The following is a 23715-nucleotide window of genomic DNA, read 5'->3' as shown; positions in this document are numbered from 1 at the left end:
GTAGGCGGACACAAATTGTTCTGTAAATGAACAGATGTAGAATTTTACAGGGCATTCAATATTGTTTAAAACCTGTTCTGTCAATCCAGTTTGAGGGGAGCTGTGAATTGTACTATTAGTTGTGTTTTCAAAATACTCAATAATACTACGTTTTTATCAACATATTTTCTAAGAAAGGGCAGTTCAAGGTAGGTGCCCTATCCTAAAGACCTTATTCAATCTTTGCTTCATCAAAACTTAAAGATTTATGTCTAATAAAATGTATTTAGTGTATTAATTTTTTTAACTTACCCTGGAAGAAACCCTGTCCCAAGCTTGCTTCACCATAGCTTGATCAAGTGACAATTTACCATCTTTACGTGAAGACTGGATTACAAGTTCAATCTGTTTCCTCTTTATTTCATACTGGACTCGGAAGTGTTTAAATGACTGCATGAAAAGAAAATCAGTACAATGAGGCATGGAAGGAAAGAACAGGACATGTGTGGGGCAAGGTTGGCCATTTTACAATTCTGAATTGATAAAAGATTCTATCCTTCCCAAGTGGGAATATATATTTAATTATGAACTTCCTTGAAATACATTTTTATTAAACGTTTTAACAGGGTAAGAGACTCAAGGGACCTCTGTAGGGAGACAGGACTCCTCTGTTTTCCTCCAGTTATTAGGTACCTGAACCCTACATGAAAGGCAGAAATTACTGTTGAGCAAAACTTGCAACTACATTCAATTAGCTTTTAGCAGGTTAAAAGAGGGGTTGGAGCCTCTCTCAGGCAGAGAAAACTAGGTTTTGGTACAGAGATGGCCTGCATGGAAACTCCTATGAATAACCATATTTGAAGTTTAGGTTGCAGTTTATGATGTGGTGTTACTAATAATGCCAAACCCCAGGAAGGAGCAGTACTCTGATACTGCAAACATTTATGTATTTGAGTAATTTTACACACAAGTAGCCCTAAATGCGCTGGGACTATTCGCTTGTGTGCCTTTACTTATATGCATAACTGTTTGCAGGATCAGGGCCTCCATTTGGAATTCAAACATTGTACATATAATCTGTTCAGCAGAGGATGGGAATTCCATCTGCTTCAAAGATCTACCATGATTTTTGAACCAGCATCTTACAATCAGGAGCTGGTCCTGAAGCAGTCCTATGTATGGCACTCCCACTGAAATCAACAGGTATTTTGGCTGTGGTAGGACTCTGAGAGGAAGACTTATGCAGGGCCGGCTCCAGGCACCAGCTTACCAAGCAGGTGCTTGGGCCGGCCACTTCGGAGATGGGTGGCACGTCCAGCTGTTCGGCGGCAATTAGGCAGACGGTCCCTCACTCCTGCTCGGAGCAAAGGACCTCCCGCCGAATTGCTTTTTTTTTGTTTGTTTGTTTGGCTGCTTGGGGCGGCCAAAACCCTGGAGCCGGCCCTGGACTTATGGTATCAAAAACATACAATTGGGACTTCACTGCTGAACCTGACAAAATAAGAAGCTAGGCTGTGAGGTAAAAAAACCTATGATTTAACAAAAACTGCTGAAATCCACTCTTTAGAGTTAAAGCAGTTTAAATCCAGAGTCACACATGAAGTTCAACAGACTTCTTCAGGATTCACACCAACAACTGATTTCAGAGTAGCAGCCATGTTAGTCTGTATCCGCAAAAAGAACAGGAGTACTTGTGGCACCTTAGAGACTAACAAATTTATTTGAGTTACTCCAAATTCACATGATTATAACTGAGCAGAATGTGACCCAAATACATATATTTAATGATAGAAGGAAAATACAGTAAAGTGCAGGCAAAGAAAACTGCCTCTTTATTTCAATGATTTTAGGACCGTTGTCAGGGCCTAGATCATCTCCACCCACAGCAAACCCCAGGGCAGGGTTTTCAGAGGAAGCAAATCTCTACAAACCTCCCTGACATCATCCTGATAGAGGGGCAGAATTAACCGATCTAGAAAAGGTGGTAGGATCTGCACCCAAATTAGGCAGGGGAGACATATCCACTGGAGACAGATCCTATGCCTCCATATTGACTCTGGCTCTTATCACACCCACATATTCCCCCCCCACCCCATGTAGTATGGCTCCACTGGAGCCACACTGTCAAGGCCTCCCCTGGGGTATGACTGCCCCAGTGGAAGAAGGGTTTTCCATTAAAATATAATACAGGCCTATTCTGCATTAGCCATTTTGACTAATTTCTAGGACCTGGCTGGAGAGGAGTGAAATGTGACCTTCACCCCTGCCCAAGGCCTGCCAACTCTTCCTCTTGGCCCACCTCCCCTTCAATTATTCCCCATCACAGAACCTCTATCATACAGAGCGGCCTCTGCAGCATCCGGAATGTATGTTTGGGGAGAGAGGACTTAGCTGCCCCTAGCTGCCCACCTAAGGGCAACCTAGCCCTTGTTCCATCCTGCAGGAGGCAGATCTGTGTTAGACAAGTCCCCTTTATTTGAAGATCTAGGGGGCACAATGTGGGCATCTGCAGACTTAGATTTGTTTCAGCGGTGAAACACTGCATACTTTTATACAGTCAGCATACTGTATTAGTTATATGGAAGAAGGATACAAATTCAGGGGCACGTTACATCAAATCATGACAAAAATCTTCCACCATTTAAAGTTTTCCACGGCTTACCTGGTATTTTTCCTGTAAGCTTACTTCTGCCATCTGTGTCCTGGTCAGGTCCCTTTCGAACTGTTCGACCCAAACTTTGAGGTCTCTCAGCATCAGTCTATCTTCTTTCTGTGAGATGGGAAACCCAAACAGCATTGTAGATGGTTATTAGTCAGTGCCAAAAATAGGCAATATATTACTCTTTCCTAGCAGGCCAATTTCATTTACAGAGAAAGTCAATGTAGACATTTGGGTCAAATTCGACTGTCTATTATCTGCATGCAACCTGAATGAGTGGGGTTGCCTGGATGTGAGAGTAGAATTTAGACTCCTAGACATGAGGTTCATACTAGCAAGGGGTACTGCAGTCTCACATGGAACATAGTGTCACATGGAGTTCTCATTTAAAGCCAATTTAATGTGCAGCCACTGCAATAAATCACAACAACTAATTTTAATCTGCCACAGATTAAATCACAATTTGTTCACAGTGAATTTAAATGAAGGTCAGTTTGTTTGGAAAAGGGGATTATTATTCCTGATTTTATCATTTATTATCACTTATGGTATTGATGATAAACTGTGTCGTAATGACATCCTACATTATCAGACTATTGGCTCCCTGATTTAAGTGCACCATCTGGTATCAAATAGCAAGTTGGTATAAATGACAAATGCTTACATATTCTACCATTTTAGTTAGGACAAAAAAAAAAAAAAACATTGCAAGGTACTGATCGTCACAGTTTCTTTTGCTTATATACCACAACACACTGATCTTTCTACATTCAATAACAGTATACTGTTCTATTAGAGAACTTGTTTCAACATTGCTTTAGTACGGTGTACTGTCAATCACACAGTTCTTATTAATGTTGTGTCCGGAACAATGTGATCAGAGAGTCAGCAACAGAAAAATACCAACAGGAAATCACAGGTCTGTAAGCTTGTCATATCAGGATTTAGCATATGATAGAAGAGGCATTTGTGCAATGTGTAAACAGCCTAATCCTTAAGCGGGATGTAAGTGACTGATTGAGATTTGCACACAGTAGGCCACATGCACCTCTCACTAATACTAGTGTAACTCAGGAGTAACTCCATTGAAATGAATGAAGATACACTCCTGTAAAACCAGTCAGAGGAGAAGCAAGGCCATTAGATTCAACTAAACCCATATTACCTAGTATCCTAAAGTATGTGAGTAAGTTTCAAACATCACACCAAATTAGTGGATTCATGCTTACAAAACTGTAGAGGAAATACCTATAAGTTTTTTAAGCAACTGAAATGTACGAAAGAACAATCAGTTTAAACTTAAATATTTAAGGTTTAAGGTTCCCTCTTTTACCAAAATCCTCTCATTACAGAGGGTTGTCAGGGAGTCAGTTATAGCTCTCTAATTCTCAAGCTGCCCTCAGCCCAGAAGTAAATTAGAGCAACCCTGGGGAGGCTATTATTTTACAACCGCTAGCTATGGTCTCTTTGGACCATCCATGAGCTGAGAATTGCTGTATGGGAATGGAGCAACCCACTCCCTCCCCAGTCCCTCGGTGCTGAGGCGGCAGGATAGGCAAAACTAGCACAGGAGCCATTTCCACTGACTGTATGCCTGATGAGAATTCCCTTCCAGATTATATTCACTTTGCATGCATCTTGTGGAATCATTTATAGCTTTGCAAAGTATGTACAAAGGACTTGTCTACATGGTCTGGCAGTACACAGAAAACGGGTATAAATCTATAGCACTCTGGTCTGCTGCACACTAAACAGCTATGTATACCCTGCTACCGCACACTGAAAGTTCCATCATGTGCTGTGATCTACAGCAGTGGGTCAAAGTGCACTACGCAGGGCTGGCTCCAGGGTTTTGGCCGCCCCAAGCTGCCAAAAAAAAAAAGCCACGATCGCGATGTGCGGCGGCAATTCGGAAGAAGGTCCTTCGCTCCGAGCAGGAGTGAGGGACCGTCCGCCGAATAGCTGGACCTGCCGCCCCTCTCCGGAGTGGCCGCCCCAAGCACCTGCTTGCCAAGCTGGTGCCTGGAGCCGGCCCTGGCACTATGGAACTTCTAGTGCACGATAGCAAGGTCCACACAGCAACTTAGTGCACAGCAGGCCAGTGATTTGTACCCCAGCTTGCAGCACACTAAGTGTTATAAAGACAAGTCTAAAATGGGTGTAAAACACTACCATTCTGACTTGGTGACTGACTCTATAAGCCACAAAGCCATGTGTGGGAATCAGGCTCAAGATTCTTTGAACTACAGAATCAGCAGCAGCAAGAACATGTCTACATTAGCTGAAAATAGACTTAAGAGTTAAAATAAATCCTTCCATAATGTCCTTTGAAGTGTACAATCTTGTCATCTAACAGCAAAGAAAAAAAAAAGTAGCTACTTCTATATGCAGTAAGATTGATTTTTAAGACATTTCAGTTCTAAAAGAATGACAGGCATCAAGGTTTTGTGTTATTCCTCAACTGGGCTTCCATACAGTCTGTATCTGACGTATAAATACCAATGGGTGGGAGATACTCAATAGGTTAGAAAACTTTATGTGATCTTGTGTGTAACACAGAAATGATATGCTCACTTATGAATATGAGAAGAAATAGTACCTCCCCTGCAGTCAATGGGAGTCTTGCCAGACGGCCAGGATTTAAGCCCTGAAGTTTAGCTCTTTACTCCATATAGCACGTTGTATAGTGGCACACAACCTCTGGGTGAAATTCCTGATCCACTGAAATCAATGGAAGTTCTGCCACTGATTTCAATGAAGCCAAAATTTCACCCTATATGTGTATATTCCAATACCGTATTTCATAGAAACCGTAGAAATGTAGGAGTAGAAGGGACTCAAGAGACCATCTAGCCCCCACATGCTGAGGCAGGTCTAAGCATACATAGACCATCCGAGACAGGTGTTTGTCTAATCTGCTCTTAAAAACTCCAATGACAGGGATTCCACAACCTCCCTTGGTAACCTGTTCCGGTACTTAATTATCCCTCACATATTTGAAGAGTGTCATCAGGTCCTGCTTCAGTCTTCTTTTCTCAAGACTAACCATGTCCAGTATTTTTAATCTTTCCTCATAGCTCATATTTCTTTTAAGCATTTTTGTTACTCTTTTCTGGACTTGCTCCAATTCGTCCACATTTTTCTTAAAGTGTGGCACCTAAAACTGGACACATTACTCAAGCTGGGGCCTCCTCACCAGTGCCAAGTAGAGGAGGACAATTACTTCCTATGTCTTATATACAATACTCTATTAACACACCCTGGTATATCTGCCTTTTTTGAAACTGCATCACATTGTTGACTCAGATTCAATTTGTTATCCACCATAACCCCCAGATTTTTTTCAACATTACTAGTGCCCAGCTAGTTATTCTCCATTTTGTATTTGTTCATTTGATTTTTTTCTTCCTAAGTGTAGTACTTTGCATTTGTCTTTATTGAATTTCAGACCAATTCTCCAATTTACCACACTATAAAAAAAATTATTCATGTTGATAGATATGGCCCCACTATAGAGAAGGGATCAAATTTAGCTATGCTGTAAAATCAACCTAAAGTAAATGGATTTGTATTTACTTACACAAGAGATGAATTTGGCCCAGAATGTTTTTGCTTAGGAATAATCGTTTGTTAATTTCTTAAACTTTTAGCCATGCTCCTATTTTACCACTCTGTTTTTGCAGCCTGCTTCACTGGACTCTTTTTTCTTTCTACACACATTGGAATATCTCTCTCAGTAACTGTATCTGAGGCATCAATATAGCTCTCTGTGTCTCAGCCCCACTTGTCAGATGAGAGGTTCCTTGGTTGATATATAAGCAGTTCGAAGACCCCCTTCTGATTATAATGGTTGCAAGTACGACTTCAGTGGTAGTAGGTGGAAATGAATCACAGTTTCTTAAGCACCAAGGACCTACCATTCATACCTCATGTCTGATGAACTATCATATTTAACACAAGGGATTTATCAATGCTTAGTGCTCTGCACGCTCAGTCAGAAACATCAAAAGGGTACATTTCTAAATAGGCAAATTATATTCTGAAGACTAGCCATCTTGAACAGCATATGGACTGGAGTGTAAGCAACTATAAATATAGCTGGCTAGTAGAACTAAAATTATTCCTTTTAGATAAGAGATCTGATCTCTGATCACATTTGCTTGACATTTAATTTTTCTAATTTTCTGCAGTTTATTCCCTGCATATTAACCCTAAATGACATTTTAAAATAATAGCTTATCCTGTTATCTTTCCATAAATATTCATTGATTTTGCAGAGAAGAGCAACTGAATAAGAGCACAGTGCTAAACAGCCAATGAAAGCTAAGGCATGTAATTAAACAATGGAAAAGTGTTTCTGGCTTCACCTATGACAAGAAGGTGAAGCAGTTTAAATTAACCCAGAATATTTTTGACCCAGTCAGAAAGTCAAAACAACGTATAACAGTTTTTAAATTGATGCCATTGAGGTTAATTTGAAAATTACAAAACCAAGACACTTTGCTAGACAGCTAAGTATATACATTTGTGTATCATAAGGAGTTTAATTACAGATCGAAAAAGGAGTACTTAGTTGGATTATCCAGTTTTCTGATATGTAATTATGCAAAATTTTCAAAGTTGGGCCCTTACAGGTCAGCTCTTAAATCCATATTTAGGCAAATAAATAAATGGCCTGATCTTCAGAAATGCTGATCTATGACAGATTCAAGAGCTCAGCTACTCTGAATATCAGGGCACTTGTTAAGGTGCCTAAATATGAATTTAGGTGCTCAACTATGGTCTCTAGTTCGAAAAATATGAGCACATAAAATTTTTACAAAGACATAACACTCCTGAATTTTCTACACTCAAACATATGACTTTACAAAGCTATATACCATGAATACCATTGCAAGTAGAATCCTGAGAGGAGAGTTATGGGCCAGATTCTCTAGTCCCCTACAGACACTTTGCACTGCTCAAGCAGCACAAAGTAGTAATTTTTGGCAGTAGCTGGCCAAAGGGAGAATTCCCTTTACATAGAGGACCGTTACACTGCCATAAAGCTGTCAATGTGGCAGAGTCACCTCCTACACTAGCCACTTGCCACACTGACACAAGTGGGGGGAGGGGTCATGTCAGGCGGATTCTAGAGCACGGAAGCTCCTCTATACTATTCTGTTCAGCCTCTGGTGTGAGGTCAATGAAGGAGCTTACACCATTGGCAGTGTAACTTAGAGCTGCTCCTCAGTAACTCTAACTTACACCAGGGCTGGGCCATGCAGCACTGGGGAGTTGCAACAGATCCCTCATGGATCCTTTATCTACCTGCTTGGGTAGGGTGGAGAATCCAGCCCCTACCTATACTAATATACCTATTTTATCTCTAAGTCTAGTATATAAAGTATGGTATAATTACTTGGTTATATGTAGTATGAAAGCAATCCTGACTGATACTTAGTAGAAAATAGTCTTGTGTTGAGTTAAAAAACCCTTAGAACATGTTCATTAATCAGATGACATAAGAAAATAAATGTATCCTGCAGTGACCTTAGTGATAACCATTATTTACCACCAAATGGATTTTTTTCTGGACCCCTAATTTCATCTCTCATTTAGAATGTTCATTTCAAAACAAAACCATCTGTTAAACTTATAAGTTCAGAATTTCAAAGCTGCCTGAAAGGCCCAATTCCCAATAGAAATTAATGAGCATTGGACACCCAAATGCTAGGCACCTTTGAAAATGGCACCCTCAAAGTCATCACAGACATATGGTAATAAAAGCTTCATCAAACCTCACACTGTTATGCATATATTTTCTCTTTCAAACACATACTATACCACAGGTACGTGAAACAACCTAATAGCTACCCAGTGGTTTTCAAACTGTGGGCCTGAGCTCCACCCCCACCTGGGGGCAGCAGGGCTCGAACTCCAGCCCCCTCTCCCCGCCCTTCTCCCCCCACCCAGGGTCATGTAGTAATTCATGGAGGATAGGTCCATCAATGGCTATAAGACAGAATGGGCAGGGATGGTGTCCCTAGCCTCTGTTTGCCAAATGTGGGAATTGGCAACAAGGGGATGGATCATCTGATGATTACCTGTTCTGTTCATTCCCTATGAAGCACCTGGCATCAGCCACTGTCGGAAGACAGGATACTAGGCTAGATGGACCTTTGGTCTGACCCAGTATGGCCGTTCTTATGTTATCAGAAGGGGGTCATGGTGCATGCTGAACTCTATCTATCTACAAACATAGATAGATAGATCTTTTCATCTATCCATCCAACCCTGTCTTTCTATATATAAACTTAGATTTAACAAAACCATTATAAAGCATGGCTTGAGATACCCTATGTATAAGTTGATCTGCTTTTCTACCATATCGCTATAGAATTATTTACTAAATTAAGTGTTAGTGAAAAAGTTTATAGGAGTAACTGGTGTGAAAAAGTAGCAAGCATTAACACTCAGTTGAGGGATACGTTCTTATTCCAGAGTGTTTAAACCTTACTTTTAATTTAGGAATAATAATGGAAAAAGTTGGGATTGCTTGAAGTGTGTCCTGGCAGTATGAAGAAACAATGGATAGCCAATTAAACCAAACCAAACCAAAAAGCAGAGCAGATACAAAGAAGTACAGAGAGAAGAAGTACATTAAAAAAATCACTCATCTAAAGAAACAGAAGTGACCTTCTTGGAAAGAGAGGTTCATATTATCTGAAACTTCTCTGAGGCAAGTTATTAAATATTAATGTATTTTTGTTATCTCAGTAAATCCAATAAAGGAGTTTGGTTTGCAAACCAAATCCAATAAAGGAGTTTGGTTTGCAAACCAAACCAATGCTTTTGGTCTATTAGCTACTGCTAATTTATGAACATATTTTATAAGGAACAACTAAATTTCCAACCACCTTTTAAGTGAAATTATATAGATGGACAAATGGGTTATGTCTGAGAAAAGAAGACTACGCTCACTTTTATACTCTCACTCTAGCTCATTCCCCTTGCTGCATGCATGCATTAGGATGCTGGCTTCTTTCTGGCCAATCAACGGCAACAGCATGAGAGATGGCTTTGGAAGAAGTTACCTTTATGGCTCTTATGGCTGGAAAAGCAGTCCCTTGGCTGCAATGGTTTTTAAGAAAAAGTGACATTGTGAAGTCAAGGTCTAGAGCTGCTATAAAGAGTAAAATGCTGGTTGCCTGTAGTGATTGCATCACAAAAACAGCACAGAATGACTTTTACATGCTTAATTTATTTTGTTTTCCACAGTGACCTGACACATTTGCGGTTTCACACTCAGTCTCCCTTTTCTGGAACTGTAAATTTTTTCTACATTGCAATAGCACAGCCCAGTTATTGGTCCAAAATACTATAAAACCCTGTATCTCCACTCTTAGTTTCTCGCCTCCATAATACTAAGTACCAAAAAAAATGGTGGCTGTATTATGTTTATTTTAAGCAATCATTTTTTACCACAATTGGCCTCTCTAAGCTCTGGTAAAATAGAAACTGTGTATGTTCAGATTCAGCAGTTCATGAGATCAGTCTCTGGTTGCACATTTGCTGCTCTGTGTAGCAGAAATGGCATTGCCTTACAAATTCAGCTGTCCTCCCACAGATATTGAAGCAAAATTATTACTTGCCCCATTCAACTTTTCAACTATTTAACTTTTTAGTCTGACTTAAAATGTAAACTGTGATATTTAGTCTGAGCAAGCCTTAGCTTGCAAAAAGACCTCTATTAATGCAGAGTGGTAGTGTTAAAAAGAGAGAAAGAATCAGCTAAAATCATAATGAAATTCCGTCACTATTTAGACTAGCTGCTATGGTAGCCCTCCGGAAACCAAACACTTACTTTGCAGATTTCAAACCACACTTTGTCTAATTTTCACCAACCCTTTAAAAGTCAGAAATTGGGCAACCCAAATGAAAAGCATCTTAATAAAAAAAATTAGATATTTATTTTAGATGATATAATTTCATAGTTAATCTTGGCCTGCTATCATTTCAAATTTTCCTTTCACCTGGCTAATCATTTACCATATAAAAATGTAATGCAGTATATACATTTTTTCATCGTTTGATATATTAGTCTTTACAACATTAGACTCCCTATATGTGCAACATGCAATGTGAATTAAAGATACTGTGTTGCACATAAAAGAATATCCGGGAAAGCATTACAACTAGGTATGATGTTGCCAACAGGATTAGCCATACACTCCCAGCTTCTTTCTGTGTGTGTAAGAACTGCATAAATTAAGATGCTAATATTTGCTGGAATCTGTGTGTGATGCTCTTCCAAAGTCATCATAATGGGCTTGGCAAGGACACAGAGAACATCCTAAATTACAAGAATCTGCTATCATGGGAAATATCCATTTTAATGTTGATGATACTCTCTGACAAATCATGAGTAGATCAGATCCAAAGTGTTTGTGGTGCAGAGTAAGCCTCTTAATCCTTTGTCTCACAGAAATCCTTTACAATAATACAAGTGTGGAGGTTGCCAAGTGAAGGATCTCAAAGCAATAAACCAAGAGATTGTATATCGAAGCCAGACTCTACCAAAGCATTGCCATTCTGTTGATATTCGGCTTTCTCAAAAAGCCTCTGCAGCAATCAGTTCCAGATTAACCAATCCATTGGTGATGTGAAAAAGGGCAGCTGGTGAGTTCTTTCTCAAGGGAATTAAGATTTCTTGGAAGTAATAATATAAGATTAATGATAGCTAAAATTAAAAATGTTGGTGTGCTACTTCTTCTATCATTTATTTTTCTTGGACAAGCCCACAGCCTGCCAGCTGACATTCAGTAAAAAATATAGGCTTCCCCCAGGTTAGTATAATCTGGGTGGTATCTCTGGAGTGGTCAGAAACCAGACAGCAAGCATGGCTCCAATGCAAACCCTATTGAAGTCAAAGTCAGTCCCTTCCATGGACTTGAATGGGCTATGTTTCTGGCCCTATGTTTCTGGAATTTAAAACAGATGCTAATAACTCAGAATTTCCAGAGTCTAATTTCCAAACCATTTCCCATGCTTGTATTTTAACAAAACAGGATTACAGGAAACGTCTATTAAAGTTCAGCTGCATCTTTTTAAAACTCCTTTGAGAGTAAAACTAAAAGGCCTTGACAGATCATAACAGGCATCCACAGCAATGATTTAAGTAGTGCAACATTTATACTTTACAGTTCAGGGAAGTGCTAGTTATATCAAAGTACCTCTAAATCTTTCTTAGAGAAGAGAAACCCACAATGAGAAGAGGTGATTCTGGACAGACAGGCAGACATTTGACAGATGTCAAATGAATAATAATTTTGTTCTTGTTATTCCAGATGATCCATTAGGGAGCTTTGTAGGATAAATCAATATCTTCCTCCTTTTCCAACTCATGCATCACAGTCACTGGTGGTTTAGCCACGGAAGATCAGATTATGCTCCATTCTGAGCTCCTCAATATCTCTCCACAATCAGCCACAGGAACTGTGGCTGAAAAGTATTGGATATATCTTCCCTCTTCTCTCCTCTGTCAGAGGCTGAGCAGATTGTCTCTGCAGTATTTCCAGCCTCTGACAACTCATGGAGCAAACGATCAGGATTAAGAACTAAGCCATGGTCTCTTGCATAGAGCACTACCATTTGGAAGGGAGGCCAGTGCCAAAGAGCATGTGTAAAATTGAATCAATAACAAGAAAAATCCTGGACTGAAAGCACCTTTTTAAGGTGAAAAATCAAGCCAGACTGGGCAATGGAAAGGAGACCTTCTTGCCATCATAACTAACTCCCAAGTCCAGAAGATCTTGATGGAAAAAAGCAGTGATGGAAATATAGCAAAAATAACTCATTCCTTCAGGTAATACATTATTCCACTTTCACTGCCATTATGTTTGAAAGCCACCTACAATTTCTTAGGGTTACTCAGGCCTGGCTTCCTCCTTAAAATTTAGGTCAACATAGCTACAGTGCTCAGGGGTGAAAAATCCACACCACTGAGCACCATCGCTATTCTAACCTAATCTTTGGTGTAGACACAGCTAGGTTGACGGAAGAATGCTTCTGTCAACCTAACTACTGTCGCTTGGGTAGGTGGTGTTTCTATAGCAATGGTAAAACCCCTTCTGTGACCATAGGCAATGTCTACACTATGGGGCTATGCCATCATACCTATGGCACCACAGATATGCCACTATAGTCCCTCTGGTGTAGACATGGTCTGAGATTGCTACTGTTCACCAGAGCTACTCCTGCTCCTTCTGCCTTCTGCTGTTATCTGCAAGGTCACTATTTCCACCATCATTCTATTCTCTCCCACTTCAAAATTGTTACTAGTGTCCATTTACAACATTGGCTTCTTTTATAGTCAGCTAGTCTTTTCTGGACAATGGTCTTTCTAGCTCTGGTGGTTCTTCACTCAGCTGCCTTTTTAAAAAAAAACAGAGACAACCTATATGTTTTGAAAATAGATGTCAAAATATGCCCATTATGTGCATAAGCAACTGATTAAAATGGAAATGTAATGGACACCTACATCATTCTCCTGCATTTCAGTTGTATTATGAAGATCAGGATAGTGTTTCAGGAACTGTGCTACGTAGGTCATGATAGACTTTTCGTCTGGCTTGTCAACATCCACATCTGGAAAAGTGCAGAATATATAGTAAATTAATTCATAATTGAACAGCAAAAACGTTACATACCATTGAAAAACTTTCAAACAAAAATTAGCCCATCCTAGTCCAAAATTTGATGCAGTATAGTTTACATAAAGTACCTTCTGGATCAAGAAGTCTTGGGATTCCTAGTTCTGTTTCTGCAATTGTGAAGGCCTCATTTAGGTTTTCCCTATTAGATCTTCTTTTCACTTTCTCCATGTCCACTAGCTCTGGACGAATAGCATGAATAACTGAATGAAAGGCAACACCACTCCTCCAACTTCGTCCAAAATCTTTGACTTCAATTCCAGCCTGCCTTAAAATTTAACAAAAAGAAAAAAAAAGAGACAATATATCAGTCTAGTCATATGAAGACACAGGATACAAGGTTATGTTTTCTATCAGTGGCCAAGAGTGCATTTTCCAATATGCCTCAAGCTAAAATTTCTATTTCCAGTGAGCTGTTTGGTTACATTAAGCCCCATGTGTTATGAGCAAATGAACTACAACTCTGGTTTTTGTATGTGAGACACTACAAAGTATGTTGCTATATAAAATACTACTCACTATTCCCTCCCCCCTTACTGAATCCTTCCAGTCTTCCTTCACTATAAGTATACTTACCTCATTATCTGCATCTGGATTTTTAAAGTAAATGATTACAATAATATTCTTCTCTTTTAAAATAACATCCTAGGAAGTAATGTCATTGTGGTTCAGTCCAAAAAGGTAATGTGGAGTACTTTCTTACAGTTCTTGTTCAGTGCAGGCGCGATAATGTCCTCTCACGGTATCCAATCTGCCTACACTGCCACTGTGAAAGAGGGAACCCAAGGGCATGTCTACATTACACGCTGGATTGACGGGCAGTGATTGATCCAGTAGAGGTCGATTTATTGCGTCTAGTCTAGATGCGATAAATCAACCGCTGAGCGCTATTCTGTCAACTCCAGTACTCGATCAGGGCAAGAAGGGTAGGCGGTGTCAAAGGGAGAGCGTCAGTCGTCGACTTACCACAGTGAAGACACTACGGTAAGTAGATCTAAGTACATCGACTTCAGCTACGTTATTCGCGTAGCTGAAGTTGCATAACTTAGATCAATCCCCTCCCCAGAGTAGACCAGGCCTAAGTGATTAGCACTATCCTAAAGAGAAAATAATCAGCAATGGGTAATACTTAAATTTTTCAAAGTAATTCTGAAAACTATGTTCATGTCCAGATACTGAGGTCCTTAGCCTGCTTTTTATTCAGTCCTTATCCAGGCAAACTTCCAGTGAGGCCATCTTGTGGCCTTCAGGTGCTTGCCCTCTCTTTGGGTAGTGTGGAGTCGCAGGGGTAGCTTAGAGAGGTTTGTTTTTCATGGAGGCAGTGTCTTTCTCTGAAGGCCTGATCCAAAGCCCACTGAAATCCTTGGAAAGACTTCCAATCCCTTCAGTGGGCTTTGGATCAGTTCCTGAGGGCTGTTCAAGGTACCCCATGCTTTCAGATGGCACAGCCTGCTCCTGCAGTGCAGCCATTCTACTCTGTGAGTTTGTATAGAGGGATGGGGACCATGATGCTCCTTCCTCTCTCCATGTTTGGGTCAATTTGGTTGCTGAATTCACCCATCACTAGAATTTTTCACTTGCCACCTGTCTAGATGGTGCTGCTATCGGCTTGCAGTAGTCTGTCTCTCACTGCAAACAATTGTGTAGGAAGAATACTATGCCAAAGTAGATTGCATTGAACTGTAAATTGCCTTATACTGACTGCACTGGTGTTATAGAGACCCGGGCATAGAGTTCTATGACATTATGATCAGATTTACTCTCTCTGGGGCTCCATTCTATTTCTCTGTGCTGATTGTTCTCCCTGGATATTTTTGTGGATGTCTGTATGTTCAGATAATTATTTACTTTATTTGAACAATTAAATACAGTTTATTCTTTTATGGCTTTGGGGGGAAGGATCTGTCTTTTTATTTTTATTATTGTGGAAGCAATCAGATCACTATTGTCTCTTTGATCTAATTTCCTTTTTTTTTATGCCCTCTTTGGAATTGGCAAACAGGAGAATTGTACCAAATGAAGATAAATGTTTTGAAGCTAACAAGAGGGTGCCCTGTTAAACCTCTGAGCCAATTTAGTTTAATAGGAAATGAAAATTAATGCAATTTATATAATAATATGTAACTGTGAGTACCAATGCTTAAAGCATGATAGTCACGATTTTCAACAACTCGCACACAAGTACAATTGTACTCACTCACTGAGACAGAAATGACAGAAAAGCACAGTGGGTAAAGAGTGCCCTTTCAATATGGGACAAACGTTGTATGAAAGGTTTTGGCAACAAGAGCCAACGCTGTGCCATTTTGACAACATCCAACTCCCCTTCCGGTTTTTCACTGTCTCAGGGATAATTCTGCTTCATATACCATGAAATGGGATTGCTTTGCAAACGTAATCTAAATTATTATTCATTATTATTATTTGTATTATAGTAACACCTAGGAGCCCCAGTCATGAGCCAGGAACACACTGTGCTAAGCATTGTAAAAACACAGAAAAAGAACTCCAGTCCTAAGTAAAAAGCTTACAATCTAAATTAATTTGTGAGTTTAACTTACTTTGCTGCTGTGTACTGCACCCACTTTAACAAAGCCTTCTTAGCGTTTCCTTGAACTTTGGTTACTACCTTCCGTTTTGTTGGTGGACTTGCAGCCTCAGAGCTGACGACACTGTCCACAGAAGATGTACTGCTAGACAATGACTGCAGCTGTGGAAGGTTGCTTGTCAGCTCTTCAATCTGTGTTTAGAATGACATCAGTTTATTGTAATACTGATATTTATTTTAATCATAATGAACAGGACATTAACAGGATTGGACATGGGCTAAGATTAAAAAACATAAAAATAATGAGCAAGATTTAAAAAAAAATCCTAAAAGTCACTTCATAAATCCTTATTTAAGTGCCTAAATAAATGGCCTTCTATTCAGACTTGCTGAGCATCCAGCAACTGTTGACTCTTACTGATGTCCTATTGCTTGAACAATGTGTAAATGTATCACTTTACATAGCATTACACATTCTTATGCAAATTACTAGTTCATTGTACTGAGGTACTGGCCCAAATTCACCACTAGCACAAAAAAAATACAATTCCATCAACTTAAATACAGCTGCATCTCCAGATGCCATTGGTGAATTTGAATCGAAGTGAACACTTGAAAGTGACCTTTCCAAATATGCTATGTTTAACCAACAATTGCCAAAAAGAGGGCATTTGGTGGCAGCTGGGGAAGTTAACAAGGCCTTGGTCCTCTTCCCATGACCTCCTCAAAATAGTTAAAGTGACTCTGATGACCTCATTGTAGTAGTTTCATTTTCATCCCCAAACTAGTCCATTGTTATGGCTGGAATCTGAATGACTGGATGTCTCTAGTTAGGAGAAGTCTTGCAATGGAATAATACAGGGATGTACATTAGCAAATACCGGTGAGGCAATTCGCAGAGCACTTATATGCCCCATGCCTGGCTCAAATGAAAACCATTAGTTCCGCACTTTTAAGAGCATTACATTCACAACTTGGTTTTAATAGGAAATGGATATATATATGGTTGGCACATATTTGCCTACTTGAAGAAACAAAGATTCAGAGAGTTTAGACTGCTCAGAGAACATCACAGAACAGCTCAGTACCTTAAAGAATCAGACTCTCCTAGAGAGTATCAGGGATTGGCAACAGCTGCTACATGCCCATACACTGTACCAGCACTTCTCTGGTGCAAAGGTTAGTTTAGAGACAGCTTGGAATAACAGCTCTGCCAGGTGAGAAGTGCCCCACTCATCTCAGTGAGACATTAACTCAGTTGCCCAGTGATGATCATTTAAATGTCAACATGGTTAATTATTGCATTCCTCATGTAAGAAACGAGAGGGAGAATCTCAGATCTGCACAATTTACTGTTGTAATGTTGGTGCCACATATGCTTTGCATTTGGGAGATACCACCACTTTATTTTTTCCCCTGGTCAAGAAGGAGCCAAGCCCAAGAAGCCTAGCAAAGCCCACGGGCCATGCCAAGGGGAAGCCAAACTCAAGGAGCCCTGTGGAGCCAAAAAGGACACACAATCATCCCTTTGTGAGCAGTGTCTCATTTTGTCAGCTCAGAGGGGCAGAGTCTGAAGAGTAACACCATCTTTTTCCCCATTTTGACCCCTGGAGAGCATAAATGATTTCCACTCTACCACCCACAGTGTTGCAGGGTGCATTCGGCCTTTACGGTTCCCGACTGGAGGCCCCATGGTCCTATCATACCCTGCCCCAAGAATCAGTGAGCTGAAAGGAAAAGAGCAGCTAATGTGGGTCCTTCAAGCTTGCCTAGAGAGGACTCTCTGGAGTAGTCATTTTGAAAGCTAGAGAGATGTGGCTCTCCAAGGGACAGAGGGGCTATCACAACCAATCAGGGCCCTGCTGGCCTAGACAAAAGGAGCTGCCCCTGGGACCAGAGGTGCGAGGAAGGGGGCTTCTCTCTGGCCACAGAAACTTGAGGGATAAGAGAAGGTTACTCACCTCATGCAGTAACTGAGGTTCCACTTTAGGTGTCTTGGCACCCTGCGCTTGTAATCAGAGATTTGTAGTAGCAGTGCCCCGGTTGGCCACGCACGCACAGCAGCTGTCTTGCGCCGCTCCGAATGGCCACTTAGCGTGCGCAGCCAACCATCCTTCTCAGCATGAAACTACGAAGTAGAGGGGAGAAGAGAGGGTAATGGAGCACCCCCAGGGACAACCATCTCGAAGAACCACAGTTACTGTACAAGGCGAGTAACAGTCTCTTCTTCTTCAAAGAGTGTCCCTGTGGATGCTCCACTTTAGGTGACTATGGAACAGTACCCCTTGATGGAAGGAGGGGCTTTGGAGTATCTTTGTCGATGGTGGATAGCACCGAGAGTCCAAACTGAGTGTTGGCAGAGGAATGTTATTCCAGGGCATAGTGTTTGGTAAACGTGTGGGCCGAGGCCCAGGTAGCTGCCCAGCAAATGTTTACAATGGGTACATTATTGAGAAACGCTACTGACATGGATAGCACTCTGGTGGAGTGCATATGAACCCCAGCTGGAGCCGGGGTGTTGCTCTGATGCTATCACAGGTGGATACAGCCAGAAATCCACTTAGCTAGTTTTTGTTTAGAGATGGCCTCACCCTTCCATCGCTCTGTGACTGATAGAAAGAGACGTGACAATTTTCTAAATGTCTTTGTTCTAGGTAGAAGGCCAGAGCTCTATGGATGTCGCAAGTGTGAAAGGATGCCTCCCTAGTGTTGGCATGGGGTTTTGGAAAAAACACAGGTAAGTAAATGGGTTGGTTTAAATGAAATGAGGAGGCTACCTTAGGTATAAATTTGGGGTGGGCTTTTAGGATCAATTTGTCTTTATGGAATGTGGTATATAGCGGGTGTGCCATTAGGGCCCCTAGTTTTCCTACTCTTCTTGCTGAAGTGATCGTGATAAGGAAGGAGACCTTCATCGATAGATGTAGCAATCAGCAAGTCGCAAGGGGGTTGAATGGTTTGCCCATGAGGGTGTGTAGCATGAGGTTAAAGTCCCACATAGGAGTAGGGTCTTTCAGAGATGGGTAGATGTTAGTCATGCCCTTTAAGAAACACTTAGTTGTTGGGTGAACAAAGACGGTGGTTCCGTCTACCTTATCAGGTAGTGAGGTGATTGCAGCTAGGTGCACCTTTGTGGAACGAAATGAGGAGACATGTGGTTAGCCTCACATCAGGTGCAGAATCGTATCCACTTCCGAGTGTATGTTTTCCATGTGCTCGGCCTGCGGCTATTCAAGAGAATGTCTTTAACTTCATTGTAGTAGTCATTGTCCAGCCCCATTAGCCATGGAGTAACCAGGCCTTGAGGTGAAGAACCGCTACGTTGGGGTGACTGACTCAGCTGTCATCCTGTGTCAAGAGGTGAGGAAGTAGTGGAAGAGTTAGAGGTGGTTTCACCACCATCTGCCTCGGGCATGGGAACCATGTTTGCCTGGGCCATGTGGGTGCAATAAGTATGACCCTGGCCTTATCCTGTCTGATTTTGTGTAGCACCCAGTTCAAAAGAGGAATCAGGAGGAAGGCGTATATTAGTGACGCCTCCCATTTTGTAAGAAGGGCATCGCCCAGGGGGTGCTGACCGAGCCCCACTTGGGAGCAATACTGAGGGCATTTTGTATTGTGAGCCATTGCGAATAAGTCTATAATAGGGAACCCCCACCAGTGGAATATGATCAGGAGAGTTGGGTAGTCCATCTCCCACTCGTGAGTTTGTGAGAAATGGCTGCTCAGTTGGTCTGTCGTGGTGTTCTGAAGCCCTGGCAGGTAAGATGTGGAAATGTCTACATTGCTGGAGATGCACTACTGCCATAGGTGTAGTGCCTTGATGCACAGCGGATATAATCGAGCTCCCCCATGTCGGTTTATATAAAACATGCAGGCTGTGTTGTCCGTGAGGACTTTGATGGTATTGTTGTGGATGAGTGGAAGGAAGTGCTCGCATGCTTTACTGATTGCTCTGAGCTCTAGAATGTTTATATGTAAGTTGGCTTCCACGGGACCAGCATCCCTAGATAGTGTTGTTGTCCAGATGAGCTCCCCATCCCATGTGGGAGGCATCCGTGGTGATGGTTATGGTGGGAGCTTTTCATTGAAATGGGATCTCCGAGCAGACGTTTTGCAGTTGCAACCACCACTGGAGGGAATCCTTCACCTTGCGGGGCATTGTGAGTCTTTTGTGGAAGGAATGCCTGTGTGGTATATAACAAGTGCAAAGCCAGGCCTGTAGGCATCCCATATGTAGTCTGGCATGTTTGACTACATAAGTCGTAGCAGCCATATGTCCCAAGAGTTGTAGGCAGGTCCTGGCGGACGTTTGAGGACTATCTGTAACCGTAGTTATCAGCGTGGCTAGGTTGAGGAATCGCTGCTGGGAGGCAGTCGAGGTAGGCCCCTATAAACTCTAGTTGTTGGACAGGGACCAAGGTGGACTTTTGGACGTTTATTTGAAACCCTAGGTTGGAGAAGAGGGTTATTGTGGTTTGTGTAGCTTGGACTGCTGCCTGTTGTGTTGATACTCTTATGAGGCAGTCGTCCAAGTATGGGAAGATCATTACCCCTTACTTGCGGAGGTGAGCTGCAGCAATGGCTAAGACTTTGGAGAATACCCTGGGGGCTGTCGATAATCCAAAGGGTAGCACTTTATATTGGTAATGTTGATGTCCTAGTGTGAAGCGCAGGAATCTTCTGTGCGCTGGATGAATGGTGACGTGAAAGTAGGCGTCTTGTAGGTCGAGGGACAAGAGCCAATCTCTTTTCTCTAATGCCGCAATTATGGTTGCCAGGGTTACCATTCTGAAATGCTGAATCCTCACAAACTTTTTGAGTTTGTGTAAGTCCAGAATGGGTCTCCATCCACCGTTCTTTTTCTGAGTGAGAAAATAATGGGAATAAAACCCTCTTCCCCTGTGTTGAGGTGGTACTCGTTCCACGGCTCCCAGTTACAGGAGGTGGTTTATTTCCTGCTGTAACTGGGGCGTGTGAGAGGGTCCCTGAAGAGGGATGGGGAAGGTGGGTGGGTAGGGGGAGTAGAAGTAAATGGGATAAAGTAACCCTTCTGGATAATTTCCAGAACCCATTTGTCTGTAGTGATGTTGTTCCCGACTAGGTAGTGTGGTAGCACACGATCTCCAAATGGACTGGAGGTCATCTGATATTCCGGGATGGGAGAACATAGAAGTCTCGAGCCCTCGACCGATATTTCGAAACGATTGATGTGATGCTGAAGCTTGAGACATGGCGGGTTGATCTTGGTTCTGCCTGCACCTCAATTATTTTTGTTTGCGGTATTGATCGTAATATCTCTGGGGTTGGGTGTACAGAGCAGGGCAGAATCTTTGAGTGTAGAATCTGCCCTGTTTCTTCTTGTTTGGGGGGATGTAAATACCTAAGGTCTTCAAGGTGGTTTTCAAGTCCTTTAAGGTATGTAGAGATGCATCAGTGATTTCCACAAATAGTTTTTGTCCCTCAAAGGGCAGGTCCTCAACTGTGGCTTGTACTTCCCTAAGGAATCCAGAGAAGTGGAGCCTTGATGCTCACCGCATGACCGCAGACGTGGCGATATAACAAACTGCCATGTCAGCGGAATCAAGGGAGGCCTGTAGGGCTGTTTTGGCAATTAAGGAGCCCTCCACAATGTTAGCTTTGTATTGTTTTTTTTTTATTCCTCCGACATTTGTTCATAAAAGATGTAATTTTATTAAACAAGTTGTAAGTGTATTTCACCAACAGAGCAGGGTAGTTTGCTATGCGAAATTGCAGTGAGGCCGAGGAATAGGCTTTGTGTCTAGAGAGGTCAAGCTTTTTCCAGTCTTTGTCATACGGGGTAGTTTTTGGCTAGTGCTGTTTTCCCATTGGTTTACTGCCTCTACGACCAGTGAATTTGGAGCCGGGTGAGTAAATAAGAACTCAGCCCCTTTCGCTGGTACATAATATTTTCTGTCCGAGCATTTACAGGAGGGTGGGACAGTGGCAGGTGTCTGCCATATTATCTTTGTAGGATCCATTATAACAGCATTGATGGGCAGAGCTATCTTTGCTGATGGGGATGCCTGCAGGATGTCAGTAAGTTTGTGCTGGGTCTCTGGCAGCTCTGCTAGAGAGATGTCCAGGGATTCTGCAACTCTTTTGAATAAGTCCTGGAGGGACTTGAAGTCATCTCCTGTGGTGGGAGGCGGTGGCATAATTGTTTCATCTGGAGACAAGGATGAAAAATGGGTGGGTGGCAGTGTGCCGCCTTCAGGAGCCTCTTCCGGCTCCCTCTTCCTCCTGGGCCTCTGATGGTAGTGGGTTCGTGGGTGAAGGGAACCAGGTGCCCTTGATGCTGGTAGGTTGGGGGGTTTAAGATTCTGGGCTCTGTAGATTGCCTATGAGTCCCAGTATGGCCAATTGGGTGGCATAACAACAGGCAGTGGCATCCGTGGTTGTGCCTGCTAGCTTTGCCCTTGCATAGGTGGTTGTCCGGTTTCGGGGAGGAATGACAAGGGGGTATAAAGACCTGATTCCTCCTCTTCATCCTCATCACTAGATAGTGGAGGTACAAATCCACTAGGAGTGCTTATTCGGCTCAGTGCTGGTCTGACTGGGGTACCATCAGTGCTGAACAAGGGAGTCCCCAGCATGGAGGTGACTAGGAGATCCGTGTGCCTGCTGAATTGGCACGGTACCGGGAAGCTCAGTGCCGGGGATGGGAGTACACTCTAACTTGCTGTTGATGTCAGAACTGTCAGTACCGCAGACTTGCTATGCTGCGTGGGTACCGAGGGTGACCTCATTGCAGTACTTGGTGCCGAGGATTTCCTTGGCTCTGCTGGTGCCAAGGTAGATGTTTTATTCTTATGGCACATACCTGAGAGAGAGCTTACCTGTGCTGGGTCTTTAGCGCCGCGGGATGTCTCCCTACCGAACATTCCCGGTGCCTCGCGGTCCAACGGTTTCGGTGCTGTAGATACTGGGGCAGATTTTCCACCCAGAAATCACTTTCTTTTGGGCGAATCTCTCTGTGGGGATGTATGGGTCCGCTTTTTTGCATCCTTTTGGAAGCAGGCTCCTTGGTAACAGGCTTAGAGGTAGAACCCCTGTCAGAGGCTGCCGATGGTGATCGTTGGCCCGGAGGCATTCTGGTCTCAGTGTCGGAGGCTGGTCTGAGGGATTTTTCCATCCTTAACAGTTTAAATTGGAGATCCCTCACCTTTCGTGTCCTAGCAGTTGATTTTTTACAATGCGGACACTGCTGGGCAATATGAGTCTCTCCGAAGCAGCGGACACATTGAGCAGCGTTTGAAACCAGGAGAGCCAGGCATGCCTGAGGGAAGGAGATGAGTCCCGCACTTAGCTGTTGTTATTCAAAGTGGGGCCTGCTGGAGGCAGGGTGAGTGAAAAAAAGAAACTATAAAGAAAATGAAAGGAAAGGGTAGCTATTTACGATTTGAGAGAGGCGCTGCTGGCGGTCCAACTCAAGCCAAAAGCAATAGAAAAGGAACTGAGGAATGGTTGGCTGCGCACACTAAGTGGCCGCTCGGACAACCGGGGCACTGCTACTACAAATCTCCGATTGCAAGTGCAGGGCACCATGACACCTAAAGTGGAGCACCCACAGGGACACTCCTTGAAAAAGAACCAAAGTTTGTTTCTGGCTGCATTTGCTTTATTTGGGTTTGCAGGGAGAGGAAGGGTCTAAGAACCTTACCCTGAGATAAGCTAACATGGACCAGGTAGGGAGAGGGCCAAGGAAGAAGCAGCAATGAACTGAAATCAAGCCGTACGTGGCTGCTGTATACAGGATTACGGGATTGTAACTCAGAGTAGTGGGTGGGCCCAGGCTCCCCCACTGGCCACAG

General features: G+C 42.4%; 1 protein-coding gene across 2 annotated transcripts in view; it reads right to left on the bottom strand.

The window, feature by feature from the left end:
• SYNE1 (spectrin repeat containing nuclear envelope protein 1) overlaps positions 1-23715 on the bottom strand; it is a 475430-nt gene that overhangs the window by 347919 nt on the left and 103796 nt on the right. For both annotated transcript variants that reach the window (XM_034765383.1, XM_034765382.1), the window contains exons 8-12: positions 15894-16072; positions 13404-13600; positions 13161-13267; positions 2642-2749; positions 292-429 (exon numbers count right to left, since the gene is read on the bottom strand). In XM_034765383.1, the coding sequence (XP_034621274.1) occupies positions 292-429; positions 2642-2749; positions 13161-13267; positions 13404-13600; positions 15894-16072 (729 nt within the window). The remainder of the gene's footprint in view (positions 1-291; positions 430-2641; positions 2750-13160; positions 13268-13403; positions 13601-15893; positions 16073-23715) is intronic.

This window comes from Trachemys scripta, chromosome 3 (assembly GCF_013100865.1).
Source record: "Trachemys scripta elegans isolate TJP31775 chromosome 3, CAS_Tse_1.0, whole genome shotgun sequence".
In the NCBI taxonomy this organism is placed as follows: domain Eukaryota; kingdom Metazoa; phylum Chordata; order Testudines; family Emydidae; genus Trachemys; species Trachemys scripta.
This window is presented reverse-complemented; position numbering and strand designations above follow the sequence as displayed.